The sequence below is a fragment of the Scheffersomyces stipitis genome, chromosome 7 (genome assembly GCF_000209165.1).
Source record: "Scheffersomyces stipitis CBS 6054 chromosome 7, complete sequence".
In the NCBI taxonomy this organism is placed as follows: Eukaryota; Fungi; Ascomycota; class Pichiomycetes; order Serinales; family Debaryomycetaceae; genus Scheffersomyces; species Scheffersomyces stipitis.
In genome coordinates, this window is record NC_009047.1 from 425,721 (window position 1) to 443,384 (window position 17,664).

A 17,664-nucleotide genomic window follows, 5' to 3' on the forward strand; every position below is an offset into this window, starting at 1 on the left:
TCCGGGCCAGCCAATGTTCTTCATTCCTCAGGGTCTGTTCTATTTTAAACTACCGAGCCGCTACACACAGGAGTCGTCCACCAACCAGACATTTTCGACTGAACGCGTGTCAAATGCTTTGAAAAAAAATCAATACCAACATTCAATACAGATTCACTTTCTATTCTTCAGTGATCTACACATTGGTCTTCTACGAGATTTGTTTGTTTCGTTATTGATCTTGTTTTTGATCTCCACTGGTCTCGTATTCGATCTCGTATTTGATCTCAGCTGCCTGCCACCCGCACGACCATGAAGAGCATAAGGATCTTACTTGCTTTGGTTTTCTGCCAGTTGATCGCCGCACACAACATCTTGTTGAGTCCCTATGGCAAGCTGTGTTTCTTTGAAACATTGAAGAAGAACGACGAGCTCGCCGTTTCGTTCCAGGTCGGCTCCAGAAACCCTCACAACGCCGAACAGTATGTAGCCGACTTCTACGTAATTTCCCCTCATGGCAAAGTCATCTTGAAGAAGACTGACTTGGACCATGGCGACGAGAAAGTCAAAGCCGATACAAACGGTAAATACACCTACTGTTTCTCCAACGAGAAAACCAATATCGTCGACATGGACGTCTCGTTCAACATTCATGGCGTCGTTTACGTTGATGTCAACGACCCTAAGGCTGACTCCTTGGACTATGCCATCCAGAGATTGTCCCAGTTGACCAACGACGTCAAAGCTGAACAGGGCTATCTTGTCATTAGAGAAAGAACCCACAGAAACACTGCCGAGTCAACCAACTCCAGAGTCAAATGGTGGTCTGTTTTCCAGATTCTTGTGGTTGCTGCCAACTCTGTGTTCCAGATCTACTACTTGAAGAGATTCTTTGAAGTCAAGTCAGTTGTCTAAGCCAAATGAAAAGTACATAAATAGTTCCGCTCTGCCACAATATACATCATGTCCAAAGAATTCCCGAGGTAAAAGATGCAGATCAATGGTTATACTCATATACATATATTTTAGTATACACACATGAAAGCATCTATGTTTCATAAAGTTCTTCCTGAGAAGAATGTAGGCTATAGTAGAATTTGCTTGAACCACATAATAATCCCACTGAACTCATCTACTAGTGGATGCTACACTTGGGATTTCAATATCTTTGCTGGTTTTATAGTGCCGCTATCAAAAACTTGTTAAGTTGCAAGAACTGTGATCCTTATTGTAAAACTGTGATCCTCCTATGAAAATGTGATTCTTTTTGGAAATGTTTGAGTCAGGTCTTTAAAGTTTGAACTTCAGTGTAGTGAGACCTGAAAATCTGGTTGCAGCTCATAGAATAAGAGCTATTTATAAATATATAGATTTTACTAGATGCTGCTACTAGATATTACCGGAAGAAGAGATTTGAGTGAATTTCGTATCCAGTCGTAAGACTTAAAGTCGTTCACAAATAGAGAATTAAAAGCATACGAAGGTATGATATGGAGGACAAAACCTAGTTCAAGAGCTCGAAGTAATTCGTGGAATATTAGCAGAAATGATCGAAACAAATTCATAATGGACAGAAGTGTGCTTTGCTACCTTTACAGCAGAGTCATGAAAGATCCATCTTGCAGCCCTTTAAGATCAGAATAGCTGTAGATTTCAAAATGCCTTTATGTACTGCACCAATTACTTCGTGTCATCCTAGACATTCTGCACATCTAGCGTAGCACATCGTCCCCGACATCCTAAAAACAACCACCTGTGTATGCTTACAAGATTAGAGGATTATGCTTCTCCTGAAGTGATTGGGAGCACCTATGTAGTCAAAGCTTGCTGCCCCAAGAAGATTTCGTTCACTGTAGATTTGCTTTTGCTCAGATGACATTCAAATTATGGGGCATAGAGACTTCCAGCACGTTTTCTGGTTGCTAAGATCTGCTTTTGAGTTGAGAAGAATATCACTGAAGTAAGAGACACTGAAGTCTACAAATTTCAAAGTCAATAACAACAAGGTTTGCGTAGGATGCTCATTAATCCGTAGACAACCTCGGCTCTGACGTATTGAATATTCGCTACCTGTATGCTAATGGTTGCAAAATGATGAATCCAGAAGAAAAAAGTGGATAAAAATTCGCAAACCCCCTATGAAGTTTTATTTTATGATCGGGAACCGTAAAGTGAAGCCTTTTCATTTGAAACCATATAACATGTAGAGCAGGTGGATCTTTTTACATTCGCAGGATTTGCTTAAGCAGGTTTTGATTTCGCCTGTCTTATCTGGATTTCTCCAGCTTCAAATGTTGCAACACAAAGTATGCGCACTCACTAAGACGACTGATTCAGCTTCAGAGTTAAAGCTTCGTAGAAAAAAATTGAGCCAATTGGGTGCCCCAACTTGAAAGAAGAATTACTAGTGAAATTGATAAACCCACTTGAAAATGTTATCCAAGAGGAACAGATTTATACATCCTAAATAAATTTAGTAACACCAATGTAGGTATACATGACAAGGAACGTGTATATGGGGAGACCAGTTTTCTTTTGTGAACTTGTGCAAGTAAATGGATTTGGACATTATTATAGTAGTGTAATTCTATTTAAATTTTGTATAAACTAGATTAAATTCTATGAGATTTATATACCCTTGATAGCACTCTATCCCCCGACCCTTTAATAAATAATAGCCAACAGACGGCAAAATTTCGTTTTTGAAATCAATTCGAGCTTAGTTCGAAAACAATATTATGGAATCCTGTATTTTCCCATACGAAAAGCCTTTAGGAATACTACAGTAATGTCAAGAGCTGTACATCAATATCCGAGTAGAATAGAGAAAATGAAGAACCATGGACATACTTGGAACTTCAGAATAATATCATAAGAACTTGAAGAACTGTTTCAGAACCACACTAGAAAAATAGCAAATTGACAGCCTCTGAATCTAGGTTCATCTGTCAGTTCATCTTTTCTGGAGAAACTAGCATCTATTTAGGTTGAATGGAACAACTTACTTCATTCATTAGATCTTGCGCTGTGTCTTATTTCCGGTTATCTGCCCAGTCTACTAATCCCATTCCTTTCGTACGACAATCGTCTTGGTTCTTTAATCCGAGCACGTGACTTTCTACAATTCAAGGCAATAAGTTCATCCATATGTAGAGTTAGAAAATGAAACAAACATCACTCCAAATAAGTCATTGGGGGGATTCCCATGCCACCAATAAGCACAGCAACATATCATGCTTACCAATAATGCCTGGTGTTAACCGGTTCACGTGATTCACGTCTTTGTTTTCCCCACCAATTCCCCAGATAAAAGACTCCTGCGTTGTCAGCTGGACCTTCCTCGACTGAATCTAATCACGTGACACGCCGTTAGGCGAGTCGAGGCAAGTGGGAGCCAGGGCAGCAAGTTGTTCCACTTTGTTGACTTTTGAGATGCCGTACGTTGGGCATGGATATTATTGTGTGCAAGTGGGAGAAAGGACGCGGGATTTGGCCTGAGTGAATTTGGAGAGAGAGCTCGGTTCAGCCGGTGAATTTTTCACTTGGTGAGCATCTGATGAGGTCAGAGATGAGCACATAGAAATCTCAGAATGGAGTTAGAGTCACGACAGAATTCAGAAATGAGAACAGTCACCTACAAACATGGCAATTGCACTTTCGAGTATGTGCTCTTGACACAGTAAGCGAGAAAGGTGTTCTGCCCGTAGTTAGGGGTCTCTTTCGGTACCACCTAATGGTAGAAAGGCTAGAGCGTTCTCACGTGACTTACCCCTCTCTGTGCCTAAATCCGCATCAAAGGAGGATCCTTCGGTCAGATTGCAATCAGAAGACAGTAGCTGGAGCCTGGATATTCCGAAAGTATATGGAGTTTTTTCTTCGCTATATAAGAACGAGATTCTCTATATATATCAGTATATATAAAAGATTCTCTATCGCCTTTAGTTGACTTGTTTACGTTTTTGTTGCTGTTCAACTTGACTCTGATACTCCCAGAATTTTGTTGCTCTGCTATCTCGTTATCTGCCTTGTTTAGGAAGTGCCATTCGTCCGCAGAAACTTTTCACCAGACTATTCTCCACAATTACCATTTAAGAGCTGAACATTCTGCTTTAGCTGTTCAATATCTGATATTCTGATAGATTATAAAACTCATAATTCCACCATGAGCTACTTTGCCGGTATCACTGAGTTACCCCCAGATCCCCTCTTCGGCTTGAAGGCCAGATACGTCGCTGATTCCCGTACCGACAAGGTGGATTTGGGAATTGGTGCCTACAGAGACAACAACGGTAAGCCCTGGATCTTGCCAGCTGTCAAGTTGGCAGAGGCTAAGCTTGTGCTGTCACCTGACTACAACCACGAGTACTTGTCCATTTCTGGATTTGAGCCTTTCTTGAAACAGGCTTCTAAGGTGATTTTGGGTGAAAACTCGGCTGCTCTCGCTGAAAACAGAGTCGTATCCCAGCAATCGTTGTCAGGGACCGGGGCCTTGCATGTTGCAGGAGTTTTGTTGAAGGAATTCTACACTGGCGAAAAGACCGTGTATTTGTCGAAGCCAACTTGGGCTAACCACAACCAGATTTTCACCTCTATTGGCTTCAAGGTCGCAAGCTACCCCTACTGGGATAACGACACAAAGTCATTGGACTTGAAAGGGTTCCTTTCGACCATAAGAACTGCACCAGCCGGCTCCATTTTCTTGTTGCACGCCTGTGCTCATAACCCAACTGGTTTGGACCCGAGCCAGGACGAGTGGAAGCAAGTCTTGAAGGAATTGGAAGCTAAGAAACATCTTGTCTTGTTCGACTCGGCTTACCAGGGCTTTGCTTCAGGTGACTTGGACAAAGACGCCTATGCCATCAGATACGCCATTGACCAGAAGGTCATTTCCACGCCTATCATCATCTGCCAGTCGTTTGCTAAGAACGTAGGTATGTACGGTGAAAGAGTTGGAGCTATCCACGTGATTCCTTCCACCCAGAAGGATGAACAGCTTGGTAGAGCTCTCAAGTCTCAGTTGAACAGGATCATTAGATCTGAGATCTCCAACCCTCCAGCATACGGAGCCAAGATTGTCTCTACCATCTTGAACGACAGAGCCTTACGTCAACAATGGGAAGCCGATTTGGTGACAATGTCCTCGAGAATTCACAAGATGAGACTCAAGTTGAAGGAATTGTTGACCAACTTGCACACTCCAGGTACCTGGGACCACATTGTTAACCAAACTGGTATGTTCTCGTTTACTGGCTTGAGCCCTGACATGGTAGCCAGATTGGAGAAGGTCCATGGAATCTACTTGGTTTCTTCTGGTAGAGCCTCTGTAGCCGGTTTGAATGACGGAAACGTCGAAAAGGTGGCCAATGCCATTGACGAGGTTGTTAGATTTTATGCTAAGCCCAAGTTGTGATTGTTTTTCTTTTCTTTATTGTTAGATTGCATAGATTTATATGAAAATTAGAAGCATGAAGATCTTCATAGTTAACTGATTCCTACATGTAGATGCCTCGTAATATGCCAATACCTTCAGTTTCGTACTACTACTGTACTTTCTTACCTGCTACAGCTCCGTAAACTTATTTATATATTTAATTTTTGATGCTATACAACTAGAACATGATGTCCCGACGATACAACAAGATTAGCGTTACGTAACCGTAACTAGGGGGAAGTATATGGAAGGCTGGATCTAGTCATGAGACAATAAACCCTTGTTAATTGTACACTGTTTTGAAGTTTTAATTATTTTAGATAGACGAATGCAATTTTATGAACCCAATTCTATTCCTCAAATTTACTTTCTTCTGAAAGAACAACCTTCGGTCAACTTAGCCTTACCACCAGTAGGAGTACACAAAACAGTAGAACAAGAGTCACAGGTGACGGCGGTTTGAGCGTGGGAGAAAACAGTGGTGATGTTTAAACAACCTTGACACTTAACATCCATGAAGTAAGATCTTGGGGATTGGACCAAGGTCTTCAACTTGTGTTGCTTAGCTTCAGTAGCTGGGTTTGGGTGTAATAAATCTTGAACTAAAACCTATAACAAAAGTTAGTATGATATTCGTAATTGTATCAAGTTGTACCTGGGAAGATGGAATGCGTAGAATTTTCATCAGCATGTATTACTACCACTCTGGATATCCACAATATGTCATTAGTTCTTCCTTAATAATTTTGATTCTTTCTTCTTCTATGATAGAGGTAGTATCAATCTGATTTATTCTGAATTAAATATTGAACCTTTGGTTGTTATTCATCAACATAACAATTCTTTACTGTAGTTTAGTTATGCCACTTCTTTACTAGTTCTATGTGATATTGTCATATTCTGACTTTGTATTGCCTCCAATTACATGAGGATGGCGGACGGACATTCATAAGTTCTGAATCATTTTCTTCGTTTCATTCATTTCTTCCATATCACTCATTGAAGTGATGCTGCTGGTCCTTCTACGTGATTCCTATCCTTTCATGGCGATCCAGACATACCATTTTTGCTGCTCTGTTGTATGCTAAACTAAGAAAGAATCGTTAAACCTTTAATTGTAATAAAACTTTTTTTTCAGTAACCATTTTTCGAATTTTTCAGGTATCCATGTGTACAGGATCGAATTCGCGTTGACGCTAGGGCTGCGCACAGAAAAGAAGTGTAGATCAGGTGAGAAAAATATACACGCACGTGACTATTCAGTGACTGTTCTTTCCATTATCGTTTCATTGCGATTATCAAACCATCACGTGACTACTTAGTTCCAAGCCGTGCCCATTAGTTGAATTGGCTATGGCAATAATGGCAGCCACTGGGTAGCTTTCAAAAGTGTGTAGATGATATAGAATAGGATTTGAATAGAATAATTACGTGTTATTCTTTGGACATTTAGAAGAACCTGCCGAACTTTAAAAGCAATTAAAATGAGCAAATGACACGCAAAGGCTCCAGTGTAAGTAAATAGTACATCATTACTTGTTGTCAAAATCGCTACCAGATAAGATTCACAAACAGATACAACACCTACATAGTTATATTGGATGAATTACAAATTCAATATGAATGTTCATAAATTTTGTCTTTAGATCTATCGGCATATTCGTAGCCTTACTTCTTATTCTATTCCCCCAGTGAACTAATTTACTAGACTTCCAGAACACAAACCACATCTCTTCACAAAACATATATTTAACAACCCAGACAAATCCGATTGTATTCGCATTTAAAGATTTAAACAAATATAATAACAAAACTAAGCAATTAATAGCTAGTAGAAATAGTAAAAATAAAGCAACAGGGACATAAAAAAAGATTTCAAAAAATTTCGCAGCCAACAAAGACTTGCAACCACTTCCAAAATAATACCAACACCACAAAAACCACAACAAAATCACCGTCAGCACCAGCCTCTCCTTTCATCACGAGTTGCCCCTTGGAACAACAAGTCAGCACAGTTTCAATAGCAGCTAGTATGTAAAATGATTCTTAATACTATAAAGATACTAAATACTATAATAATGATAATAATGATAAGACAAGAAATAAAGGATGTGAGGCAAAAGCGGTTCCACCTTGCAAACTTCTTCTTCTTTCGTAGCATGCTTTCCAAATGCAACCGGAGAGACAACAGCAACTATATATGCGAGTGTATACAAATTGAGAACTATATATCCGAGATTTAGCTTACGTCTATATGTAATGGGCCTGTGTCCGGCAGTAGACCTGGTTCCGATGATGTTCGAGATGGTTATGCTGGGTAATGATATATAATGTACAAGAATCCATTCTATAATAGAAGAACCAGAATAGGAATCAAACGATAACAATAACAAAAAAGATCAATCGAACAGGAATACGACCCAGATTACAACACAATGACAGAATTGTGAAGGGTGGTGCTGTACAATTTCGTAGTGAAGGTTAGCAGTTGGGGTTGGTTTCATTTCAAATGCGTGAAAGAGAATGAAATCACTAAATTTAATTTAACAAGATGATAAGGAACGACAAATGACTCGTGAAGATATGTATGACTGGGATGTGAATTTATAAGCAGAAGGGCTGGAAGGTTACTTTCCGGTCTTCTTAGGCTTTCTTGGAGTAGCACCAGGTCTATTATTGGCGCCTGCCGAAGGAGGATACCTTGGCTTCTTATCGGCTGGCTTTAAGATTTGGAACGAACACAACAAGCTTTCGTCTACGCTCATCATGGCACCAGCATTGTCGAACTCACCACAGTAGTTAGGAGCCGAGAATAACGTCACCAATTGTCTCTTAGAGAAGAACTCATAACCATCTTCTACGACCTGATGGGCACGACAGATCAAATCCATGTCGTGTTTTTGCAAGAATCGCGATACGACGTCCGGTCCAAACGTGAACGAGACACCTCTGTCGTTTTCTGACCATCCTGTAATATCCTTATCAGGATCGGACCATAACAAGTCACATAACAACCCCACATCTGGGATATCGGTTGGTCTCATGACTCTTCTGATTTGTTCCATGGAGTTCAAGTCCGGAGATAAACCTCCATGCATGGTGAAGATCTTTTCGTCGATGATGGCGGCGATGGGCAAACAGTTGAAGCAGTCGGTAAACGTCTTCCACAACTTGATATTGTATCTTCTTTTACATTCGTCGTAAAACCCGTAGATTCTGTTGATAGAGGCACACTCGTGGTTTCCTCTCAAGATGAAAAAGTTCTCGGGGTATTTGATCTTGTACGCTAAGAGCAAACAGATCGTTTCCAACGACTGTTTACCTCTGTCAACGTAGTCTCCCAAGAACAAGTAGTTGGCTTCTGGGGGGAAACCGCCGTATTCGAAGAGTCGCAACAAGTCGTAGTACTGGCCGTGAATATCGCCACAGATCTTGATTGGCGCTTCGAGCTCCAACAAGATGGGCTGCTGGATGAAGATCTCTCTGGCTTTGGTGCACAAGTAACGGATTTCGTGTTCCAACAAGGTGACTTGTTTACCTGGTCTGGAGCCGCGGACTTCTAGCAATCTATCGACTATGGAATCGATGTCGGCTTCCTGGTGGTCGGCAGACATGGTGGAGTTGTGTGGCTACGGGAGTGTGATGTGGAGATAAAGTGGTGGCACTCGAAAAAACAAAATTCCGTGAGGGCGGTTGGGGAAAAATTCAAAATTCACAACAAAAATGAGGGATCTGAGAAGTGAGAATTATCAAGTTAACGGAACGAGAATACTAGTGAACAGTTAAAGGTGCTATCGGTGGAGAAGTCGGTATCGATATAGACACTTGGTGTGGTGATACTGTCAGGTGTGAATATGCGTTGATATGGCTGTGAACAGTTCGAAAGCAGTGACTGGTCAGATGTGAAACAACTGTAGGGAGGTTGACAAATAGAATGTTACTGTTTTTGTAGCTGTTAATCAGTCAGAGAACTCAGGAACAAATGGAAGGTTCGGTGGGGCAACACAGCGGGAGGGATGACCGACGAGATGGAGATGAGTGACGAAAGTGCACAGGCGTTAAAGATACCAGCCAGCTGGAAGAAAGTGACGGCAAGATTAATAAAATTGTGTTGAGGTTTTTTCTGGTGGCTGGAGCTGAACAGGAAGGATGTCGCGGGCTGGGAGAGGAATACCAAGCCAAGGTTGGACGAAGGACGTGTCACGTAACGCAGAACGAGGGCTGGAAATTCAGGGCAGGGTAACGCTGCGGACGTAAATATGGGCACGGGCTGCGGTGAGAAGCAGATATCAGGAAGAGCCAGGCGAGCAGAGCGAGAAGTCTAGAGACGGTACGAGCCGGGGACACTAAAAGTCGCATTTCTGCGTATATACTTCGGCTTATATATTCAAATTATGGAGGTGTTCTCTAGGGAGACAACTGGGAGGCGGGAGTTTCCTGCTCCGGTGCGTGACTGGCTGTTACAGGCTGGCCCAGGGTTGGTTCACTAATTCCAGTCGGTTGGCTAGAGTCACGGTTTAGAGGTAGTGATTGGCTAGTTGTATCATTCCAGTTGGGCTCTGGCTCTAGACAGAAATATACCGATCCATGTCAGTTCAAGCTCTTCTCTGTATTCAATTATCTGCTCGTTCCGCTCGAATTACACATACACCTGAAACATTGCTGCTACATGTCCGGCTTCTCATACTGGTCCTCGGTATCTTCCATCTCCTTCTCTCTGGCCCTCTCTCGCTATCGCTACCCCCTAAGCCATTGTCACATGCCTCACCCAGGACCCTTTTGCTCATCTCGGTCTGGAGTGTACCGCGGTGCGGCTCGCTCCAACAAATTTTTCACTCGTGGGACACGACCGCTTCCTGTTTAGGGCAAATTCGTAGTTTTGTGCAACGTAACACAACTTCTGGGGCATGGCCCTGAGTCAGATCAGCCTGGTCAAATCAGGCAAATCAAACACGGGATGTTTCGGCTTCTGCTACAGAATTCTATCACTAAAGAAATAAAGTATGTACAGCTTAAATTCGTGTTCCAGCATTGTTTATAAAGTGAAATCGCATGTCGCCTGTTCGATTCTCGTCCTTACAATTCTCCAATTCTCCAATTCTCCAATTCTCCAATTCTCTTACTCTACAATCCTGTCATGTTCCTGTCTAAACTTTAAAGAAACAATTCCAAGATGCTCCGTCTGGAGGAGTTGTGTCATTTCTCATTTCTCTCTCTCAATGTTTGTTATCTTTCCGTCTCTTTCTGATCGTATAATTCTCTGGGCTGTGGTTACTGGAGCTGCAGCACTGCGACATCGCGACATTATACTTCTCTCAGCAACAGATAAAGTCAGCTGACTCCTACCGCATGACTCAGTATCTCCCCTATCTCCAACTATGCCTACTCTAGATCGGTATATCCTGTCTAGCTCTTCCATTAACATCAAAATACCCCCAGTTGTCTCCATGAGCCAGCCTAAACAGCTTCCGCCCTTTCCCAACAGCTATGCCACCAAAAAGGTCGCCGACTCGGATGCAAAACCATGCACGATCTGCTACAAACCAGCTACTACGGTCTTGCTAAACGACAACAAGATGGACTTCTTCTACACATGCGATTTGCATCTACAAGACGAGCATTTCGCCACGCCATTGCCCAATGAGGAGCATGCTGAACTCGTTAAGTCACGCGAGGAGTTGGAAAAGAACTTGACAGACTTAAAGACAAAAATGGATGCAGTAAAGCCATACATCTGGAACAAGTTGATGATGGATTATATTCCCGGAATGAGCACAGATACCAAGACACTGACAAATGATAAGGATGACAAAAAAGATAGTGAAAAATCCGCAAATAAGTCCAATAATGAAAAGTTCAAGGAGTACGAGACTGAAATCCGCGATAAAACGATCAAGCTATCAGAAACCAACATCAAGATCTCGCAATTCAAGTTCAAAGCCTACAAACTAAATCAAGACGTATACAGGGGTAGAATTCAGAATTATATTAAGGCCAAGATGAACCAAGCACGTACCCAGAAGATCCAGCTGGACCCGACGTTTTTCCCAACTGTTCCGTCGAATAAGTTGGAATAATGCTGAAGAAGATATAGAACTCATACAAGGAGAGATAGACTTAAAAGGCAGAAACACGCAAGATTCCACTAATGAACCACACTATAAACATACCATACGATCATTTCTTTAATCATAATCATGAGGTGATCTGCATATGTTGTAAATCTACAATCATAATATCAATCGTATATATACATGTATTCATGGTTGATCATGTCGACACATCTAATCGTATATGTTGTAATGTATCAGAATTGAATGAAACACTGAAGCTTCAGAGATTGGAATTGACGACTTTCTCGTCAAACCAGTTTTCCCATGTCTCGACCTTATTCTTCAACACAGAGCCAGCGACGAAATCGGTGTTTCCCTCTAATTGGTCGAATGTGAACTTGTTTTCTGGTCTTCCAATGACACTCAACCAGAATTCTCTTAAAGATTCATGTCCAATCGTGCTTGAGTACTGTTCATCTGATTCTGCGTCGTCTTCACTCTTGTCGATTCCAGATTGTTTGTCTACAGTGTTCAACTCGTTCTGGATCAACTTGTTGATTTCGGCCTCAAGAACACTCTTGACTTTGTGGACTGGCACTGAGTCGAACAAGTCGTTTTTGTTGACGGCGAAGAGGAAGTCCACTCCGTTCTGCAATCTTTCTGTTACCAGAAACAAATTAAATAGATACTTGGAGATAACCTCTATATTCTCACTATTATTAAACCACTGAGACGACGAGTCGATTACGTAAACTATACCTTTCACTTTTTGTAGCGTTATGTCTTCCAAGAGAAGCTTGTAGAAAAGCTGAAAGTACTTCAAATGGCCTGGATAATCTACCAACTGGTAGACCCTGGAGATGGAGTTGTTGGAAAAAGGCAATTCTATCTCAGTGATGTTCGGTTCAATGGACGAGACCGTAGGAGTTACAGGACGTTTCTTGCCTTCTGGAACAGAATCATCTACGAAACGGTAGAACAAGCTCGTTTTTCCGGCGTTGTTGGCTCCTAGAATTAGAAAAGTAGGCTTGAAGTAGGGAGAGCTACTGGAGGTAAATGTTCTGGAAATTCCACCAGACTGAACAAAAAAGAGCACAAGCACAATGACCAAGCCAGCCAAGGCGGTCAAGAGGATCTGTTGAACCAAATCCATGAGCAATTTTAAGTTGTTGGAAGAAAAGTATGTAGGAGAAGGTAAAATTAAAAATGTAGAATGAAAAATTGGGATTCTGTGAAAATTAAATATGGAGAGCTATTTGCTCGTAGATCAATAATCGTACTACTTAGCGCGAGAATGTTCATCGTACCGACATTAGTGGGGGTTTGAGTTTCTGTTGCGAGAGAGCGAGTTTTGTAGGGAGAGAATGTTCGCTAATTTTCAGAAAAAGAATTTTCGAATCAAAATAGCGATAAAATAGCGATAAAATAGCGACAATTTTTGTGCGTATCTAGCATCACTCTAGCGACGCTGTCATGAGATTTAGCGACACCGAAGCCCGCGCTTCTCGCGCAATCCTAAGCTTGAGTGGACTTTGTTTTGATCTGTTTACAATTCTAAACAGATGCTCTTTTCTACAGCAACAAGACATCTCAGAAATATCTACGATTGAATCGCTATTCAGTATTCAAGATTCCACACTTTGTACTTTGAAGTGGTAATTTCAATTCTGTTTGATGTGCAAATCCAATATTAGTTCATTTTCTATTCTCAGTATTCTTGTATTAACATACTCACATAAAAGGATTAATTCAATTAACTATGGAAAATCCTCATGAACAGGCTCAGAATGCCTTACTCTCCAGAATCATCAACAACATGGTATGTTTGTCCTGTCCGATTAGAATTGTTTTATTCATCTACTAACAGTACTAGGAGAACTTGAATGAATCAGTAGTCACAATCAACAAGTGTTTGCAGGAAGTCAACAGAAACAACTTGGATACCGAAATCTTGTCCCAGATGTGGGAAAGTTATCTTCGTAACGCCGAGTTCAACTTAGAGGCCACGGGCCAGAAAAAGGAACCCTTGTAGACCGGTCTTGGGAGTTCAGGACCCGGGACACTTCGCTGCATTCATATCCCGAATACCCTGGGCAATTCTTGCATGTGTTCTACCGAAGACAGAGCCCGTTTTCCCTAAACTGTAGCCGCAGAGATACATATTGAAGATGTACTCTTGTAGACAAGAGTCAAAATGAAGCCTACACTACGAGTAATGGCAGAGTCAGATACTGATTTTGATTCTGCTGCTGTGTTGGCGTAATGCTGCCATTCTAATCACAAGAAATTGAACATGTCTCTACATTGAGGCATCTACATTAGGTGCTACATTACAGATTCGCTGGTGTCCGTCTAAGGTACTTCGATAAACTATTTCTGAATTTGAATATTGTGATTATCAATCGTGCTGACTAGTTTTGGAAGCAGTCTGCTTTGTTCCATACCATTGAATTCTCAATAGTCAATGTCGATAATCCATAGTCATAGTTTATAAAGTCCATAGAATCCACAGAATCCATGCATCCATAGAAATCTCTGATTGTTTATATTAACGTATAAAATCTTTTATTGTACAAATGTGATGAAATAATGCTGGCAGTGATCCTGATATCTAGAATATAATTCGTATAGGTTTACTTCGAGTGCTTAGTTTTGGGTTGGCAACAAGCCGTATCTCTTTTTCAAGGTGACTCTTTGTCTGGAGTACTTGTCGTCTGGAGAAAATCTAGCTGGGTGGGCAGACTTGGTAATTTCACCGTCTTCGGTAGTCTTCTTTAAAGTGTAGATTCTCTTGCCATCTTGGCCCAAAGTGTACATCAAATGCATGGCTATTAGTGTTATTGCTTGTCTGGAAAAGCAGATATTCTATATAGTAAGAAAGATTGAAATTTTTTTGTTAGTGATGAGGTTTGGCTGTTCGCGCACGACCTTCATGATTTTATATGGAACTTGAGAAGGACGCTTACTGAATCTTCACAGTGAAGACATTTGAATTGAGAAACATAAATATCTTTGAAACCTTCTTTAAAAGTGGAATTTATAGCATTGTTCTGTTAGGTTCCGCTGGACAAAATCGAAGTATATTTCAATTGACTGTACGGTTGTGTCAAACTGTGAAACAAGCTTCCTTATCTAATTGTGTTCTCACACGACTGTTGCAGCCATCCACTATTGTTAACTAAGTAGAAGCCGTTAAAGGGACGAATTTCTAATAGTAAAGTCCAATAGAGAAAAGTCACTGTTGATATCCACAATGATAATACTTAATAAAAAATCGAGTTTCTCTCATTTGTCAAATTTTCTACAAATTTAATGCTATCCACTCTAACTTCGACTTGACTTTGTCATTATCCAGAATCGAATGGAAAAATTCCTACTTTCCCCATAAATTCACTAAATTCACTACTAAAGCAACTAATATATTTTGCCAATATTCCATCCAAACACCACCCAATTCTCCGTTCTTCCAATTTTACCCGTCCCTACCTTTTCAGTTTGTGGACATTTTCTATTCTCCACCATCTATTTCCTGCATATGTTAAACAATATCAAGAATGTAATTCCACTATGAACAGCCAGACGTTTTAATACCACTTTCCACCAGGAAAAGCACTCCTTTTTTCAGCGCAATATCTTTGGATTGTAGCGTTGTTTGGCCGTGGGGAGTCTCTGTTAAATCCGTTCTAAACATGGTTCCACCTCCAAAAAAAGATGCTTTCGCAGACTTGTTTCAGCTGGCTACTTCTTCAACATCTACAAAGACGAACAGCTTGTCCATGCTGGAACGCCAGAAAGACCTCCAAAAATCACAATCTCTTCAGAAGCAACAGCTGTCTAGTTCCGGGTTGCTTTCTACGTGGTCAAACATCGACGTCCTCTCCGGAAACTCTTCTAGAACGTCGTCTCCAGCCCAGATCAATCCCAACTCCTTCAACACATATCTGGTCTTGACCCCATCGCAGAGTTCAATTCCGGCTTCGGGTGGTTCGTCTACAGCTTCTTTGCCTCGGAATAATGTCGTGGATGATCCATTTGATATCTTTGGCGAACCAGCAGTTTCCTCTACCAAGCCAGTAGAATCACACTCCAATGGCTCATCTAATAGAAGTAACGAAATTTCGTTGCTAGAAGGGGATTTTGAAGATGCTTTCGTAAAAAAACAGCCCATTGTGGAACCTCAGCCACAGCATACTGTTGCCCAGCCTAAATTGCCTACAAGGCAAGATCTGACTCCATCTCCAGTCATGGCTTCTAGACAGCATACTCTAGACAATAAACAGCGCCAATCCCCAGTAGATCGGACAGATTCTGTGTTGGCACAATTGGTAGATATCGGTTTCCAGATAGATGATGCTACTGAAGCACTCGAAAAGCAAGGGGCAGACTTACAGTCGTGTGTAAACTACATTATCAGCAAGAATTCCGCTGTCAACAGCAGAGGTTCGACACCGAGAAACAGCAGTAGAAATGTAGCGTCCAAAGGTCTTGAAGAACTTTCGCTGGACTTCCTCAGATCGGCTGGTTATCTATTTAACAAGTCCAGGCAGACAGTTTTGAAGAACTTGGAACAACTCAATCTTTCTGGTTCCAATTCGCTGTCGCCTGGCGTTCCTGAATGGATGAAGAACCAGCAGAAGTATAAAGACGAGGCCACAGAAAAGAAGTTTGGAAATGGGGAGTTGGATTACGGTTCCGATTCAGAAAACATCAACTATGACGAAATCGAAACCTTCATGAAATCCCAAAAGGAAAAGGACAGGGAAAGAGTCAAGGAAAGATTCGAGAACATCAAGACAAAGGCACTTAAAAAGTCATCCTCTGCACCTTCCAGATCTAGTGATGATGATCTCGATGGGCATTATGGATTTAATGATGGCACCAAACTCCAATCATTGAATGCAAAACCATCTCAATTTCAGCATAAACATGAATCACAAGAACAACAAAGACAGAAACCGCAACCAAGAGGTTCCAACTCCTCTCAAGATCCTGACTTATTAAATGGTGTTGATACAGGTGTAGTTCCTCGTAGAGCACCTAAGGCTAGTGTTATTCCACCAGTTCCACCAAGAGCACAGAAACCGGAACCAAAGTCCAACGAGGTAGACTTGTTGGGTCTTTCTAGTTCTGACGAGAGCAAAGCAGTTTCTCTGTTGCGTAGTTCAGTTCCCTTAAACCAATTCGAGCTGGTAGACTACATTACTTCCAAGACTACTGCTCAGAATGCCTTCAAATCTGGAGACTATGGCACTGCGCTTGATTCATATTTGACTTGCATGAACAAATTACCACCTAAGCATGAGTTAAGAGTCATCATATTGTCTAACTTGGGTGTAGTGTATAAGTTGGTTGGCCAATTGAGACAAAGTCTAGAGAGTATTGAAAGTGCTCTTGAGCTCATTTCCGTAAAGGAAGAAGTGCAGAATGTAGCATTTATGATAGACTCCAAGCCAGTTAAATACTGGTACACCAAACTCATCATCACTAAGGCTGAAGTGTTGGAGTTGATGGAGAAGTATGAGCTCAGTTTGCAACACTACCAGATCTTGATTAAAGACTTGGGAGTATTGGACAAGAAAATAATGGATGGCAAACGTAGAGTGGATAAGATCGTGAATCCGGATAACCACAAGGCCAAACCGGCTACTCCTTCTACGACGCCAAAGCCGAGACCAGTGCCAGCTTCTAGGCCTGCCTCTGCAGCTCCAGTGGTGTCTAAACCTGAAGGTTCAGACGTGGATCCTCTTGTAAAGGACAAAATCGATATCATGATCCAGAACTGGGCCCAATCCAGAAACAACCAGTTGAGGGGATTGTTGACCAACTTGGGGGAGATCATTCCTTCCAACATTAGCATGAAGCCAGCATTACGGTCATTGACTACCAATGAGTTGATGTTGCCTAAACAGGTTAAGGTCCAGTACTTGAAGGTCATCAGTTCCATCCATCCTGACAAATTAGCCTCACAGTGTAAAGACAATAAGCAGTCAGAGTTGGTGTGCAATGGTGTGTTTATCATCTTGAACAAAGCCTGGGATTCATTCAAAGAGGAGAACAAGATGTAGCATGAGACATCTATAGTATCGAAAGCATTATATCTCAAAAGTATCTCAAGAATTGAATGGTTAGAAAGTTTTCTTATTTATTATTCAATTGATTATTAAATATTATGATCATTGTGAAATGGCTTTTGCTTTATCA

The 17,664-nt window shown here is 41.3% G+C and overlaps 9 protein-coding genes across 9 annotated transcripts; 5 read left to right on the top strand and 4 right to left on the bottom strand. All coding sequences in view use genetic code 12, as the record gives it.

Annotated features, from left to right (window-relative positions):
- The first annotated feature begins 239 nt into the window (after positions 1 to 239).
- On the top strand, positions 240 to 1,011 carry EMP24 (protein carrier activity). Its single transcript, XM_001386061.1, has one exon. It carries the CDS (start codon positions 292 to 294, stop codon positions 892 to 894), a length of 603 nt encoding a protein of 200 aa, XP_001386098.2. The 5' UTR covers positions 240 to 291; the 3' UTR covers positions 895 to 1,011.
- A 2,875-nt stretch (positions 1,012 to 3,886) lies between these two features.
- AAT2 (aspartate aminotransferase) lies at positions 3,887 to 5,462 on the top strand. The gene has a single exon (XM_001386062.1). It carries the CDS (start codon positions 4,142 to 4,144, stop codon positions 5,387 to 5,389), a length of 1,248 nt encoding a protein of 415 aa, XP_001386099.2. The 5' UTR covers positions 3,887 to 4,141; the 3' UTR covers positions 5,390 to 5,462.
- Positions 5,463 to 5,551: 89 nt separating this feature from the next.
- RS27B (40S ribosomal protein S27) lies at positions 5,552 to 6,493 on the bottom strand. Its single transcript, XM_001386246.1, has 2 exons — positions 6,472 to 6,493; positions 5,552 to 6,019 (listed from the first exon to the last, which is right to left on the bottom strand). The coding sequence occupies exons 1-2, from the start codon at positions 6,472 to 6,474 to the stop codon at positions 5,774 to 5,776; spliced, it is 249 nt and encodes an 82-aa protein (XP_001386283.1). The 5' UTR covers positions 6,475 to 6,493; the 3' UTR covers positions 5,552 to 5,773.
- Positions 6,494 to 7,437: 944 nt separating this feature from the next.
- On the bottom strand, positions 7,438 to 9,452 carry GLC7 (protein phosphatase type I). Its single transcript, XM_001386247.1, has one exon. It carries the CDS (start codon positions 9,022 to 9,024, stop codon positions 8,038 to 8,040), a length of 987 nt encoding a protein of 328 aa, XP_001386284.1. The 5' UTR covers positions 9,025 to 9,452; the 3' UTR covers positions 7,438 to 8,037.
- Positions 9,453 to 10,857: 1,405 nt separating this feature from the next.
- Positions 10,858 to 11,487, top strand: PICST_63068 (predicted protein; the record flags this gene model as incomplete). Its single annotated transcript, XM_001386063.1, has 2 exons — positions 10,858 to 11,153; positions 11,184 to 11,487. The coding sequence occupies 2 exons, from the start codon at positions 10,858 to 10,860 to the stop codon at positions 11,485 to 11,487; spliced, it is 600 nt and encodes a 199-aa protein (XP_001386100.2).
- Positions 11,488 to 11,743: 256 nt separating this feature from the next.
- Positions 11,744 to 12,616, bottom strand: PICST_63552 (hypothetical protein; the record flags this gene model as incomplete). The annotated part of the gene is made up of 1 exon (XM_001386248.1): positions 11,744 to 12,616. The coding sequence occupies one exon, from the start codon at positions 12,614 to 12,616 to the stop codon at positions 11,744 to 11,746; it is 873 nt and encodes a 290-aa protein (XP_001386285.2).
- Positions 12,617 to 13,222: 606 nt separating this feature from the next.
- PICST_63333 (predicted protein) lies at positions 13,223 to 13,495 on the top strand (the record flags this gene model as incomplete). The annotated part of the gene is made up of 2 exons (XM_001386064.1): positions 13,223 to 13,282; positions 13,337 to 13,495. 2 exons carry the CDS (start codon positions 13,223 to 13,225, stop codon positions 13,493 to 13,495), a joined length of 219 nt encoding a protein of 72 aa, XP_001386101.1.
- A 614-nt stretch (positions 13,496 to 14,109) lies between these two features.
- On the bottom strand, positions 14,110 to 14,289 carry NOP10 (H/ACA ribonucleoprotein complex subunit 3 (Nucleolar protein family A member 3) (snoRNP protein NOP10); the record flags this gene model as incomplete). The annotated part of the gene is made up of 1 exon (XM_001386249.1): positions 14,110 to 14,289. The coding sequence occupies one exon, from the start codon at positions 14,287 to 14,289 to the stop codon at positions 14,110 to 14,112; it is 180 nt and encodes a 59-aa protein (XP_001386286.1).
- Positions 14,290 to 15,109: 820 nt separating this feature from the next.
- On the top strand, positions 15,110 to 17,642 carry SWA2 (auxilin-like clathrin-binding protein required for normal clathrin function). Its single transcript, XM_001386065.1, has 3 exons — positions 15,110 to 16,273; positions 16,295 to 16,299; positions 16,402 to 17,642. The coding sequence occupies exons 1-3, from the start codon at positions 15,153 to 15,155 to the stop codon at positions 17,526 to 17,528; spliced, it is 2,253 nt and encodes a 750-aa protein (XP_001386102.2). The 5' UTR covers positions 15,110 to 15,152; the 3' UTR covers positions 17,529 to 17,642.
- Positions 17,643 to 17,664: the final 22 nt, after the last annotated feature.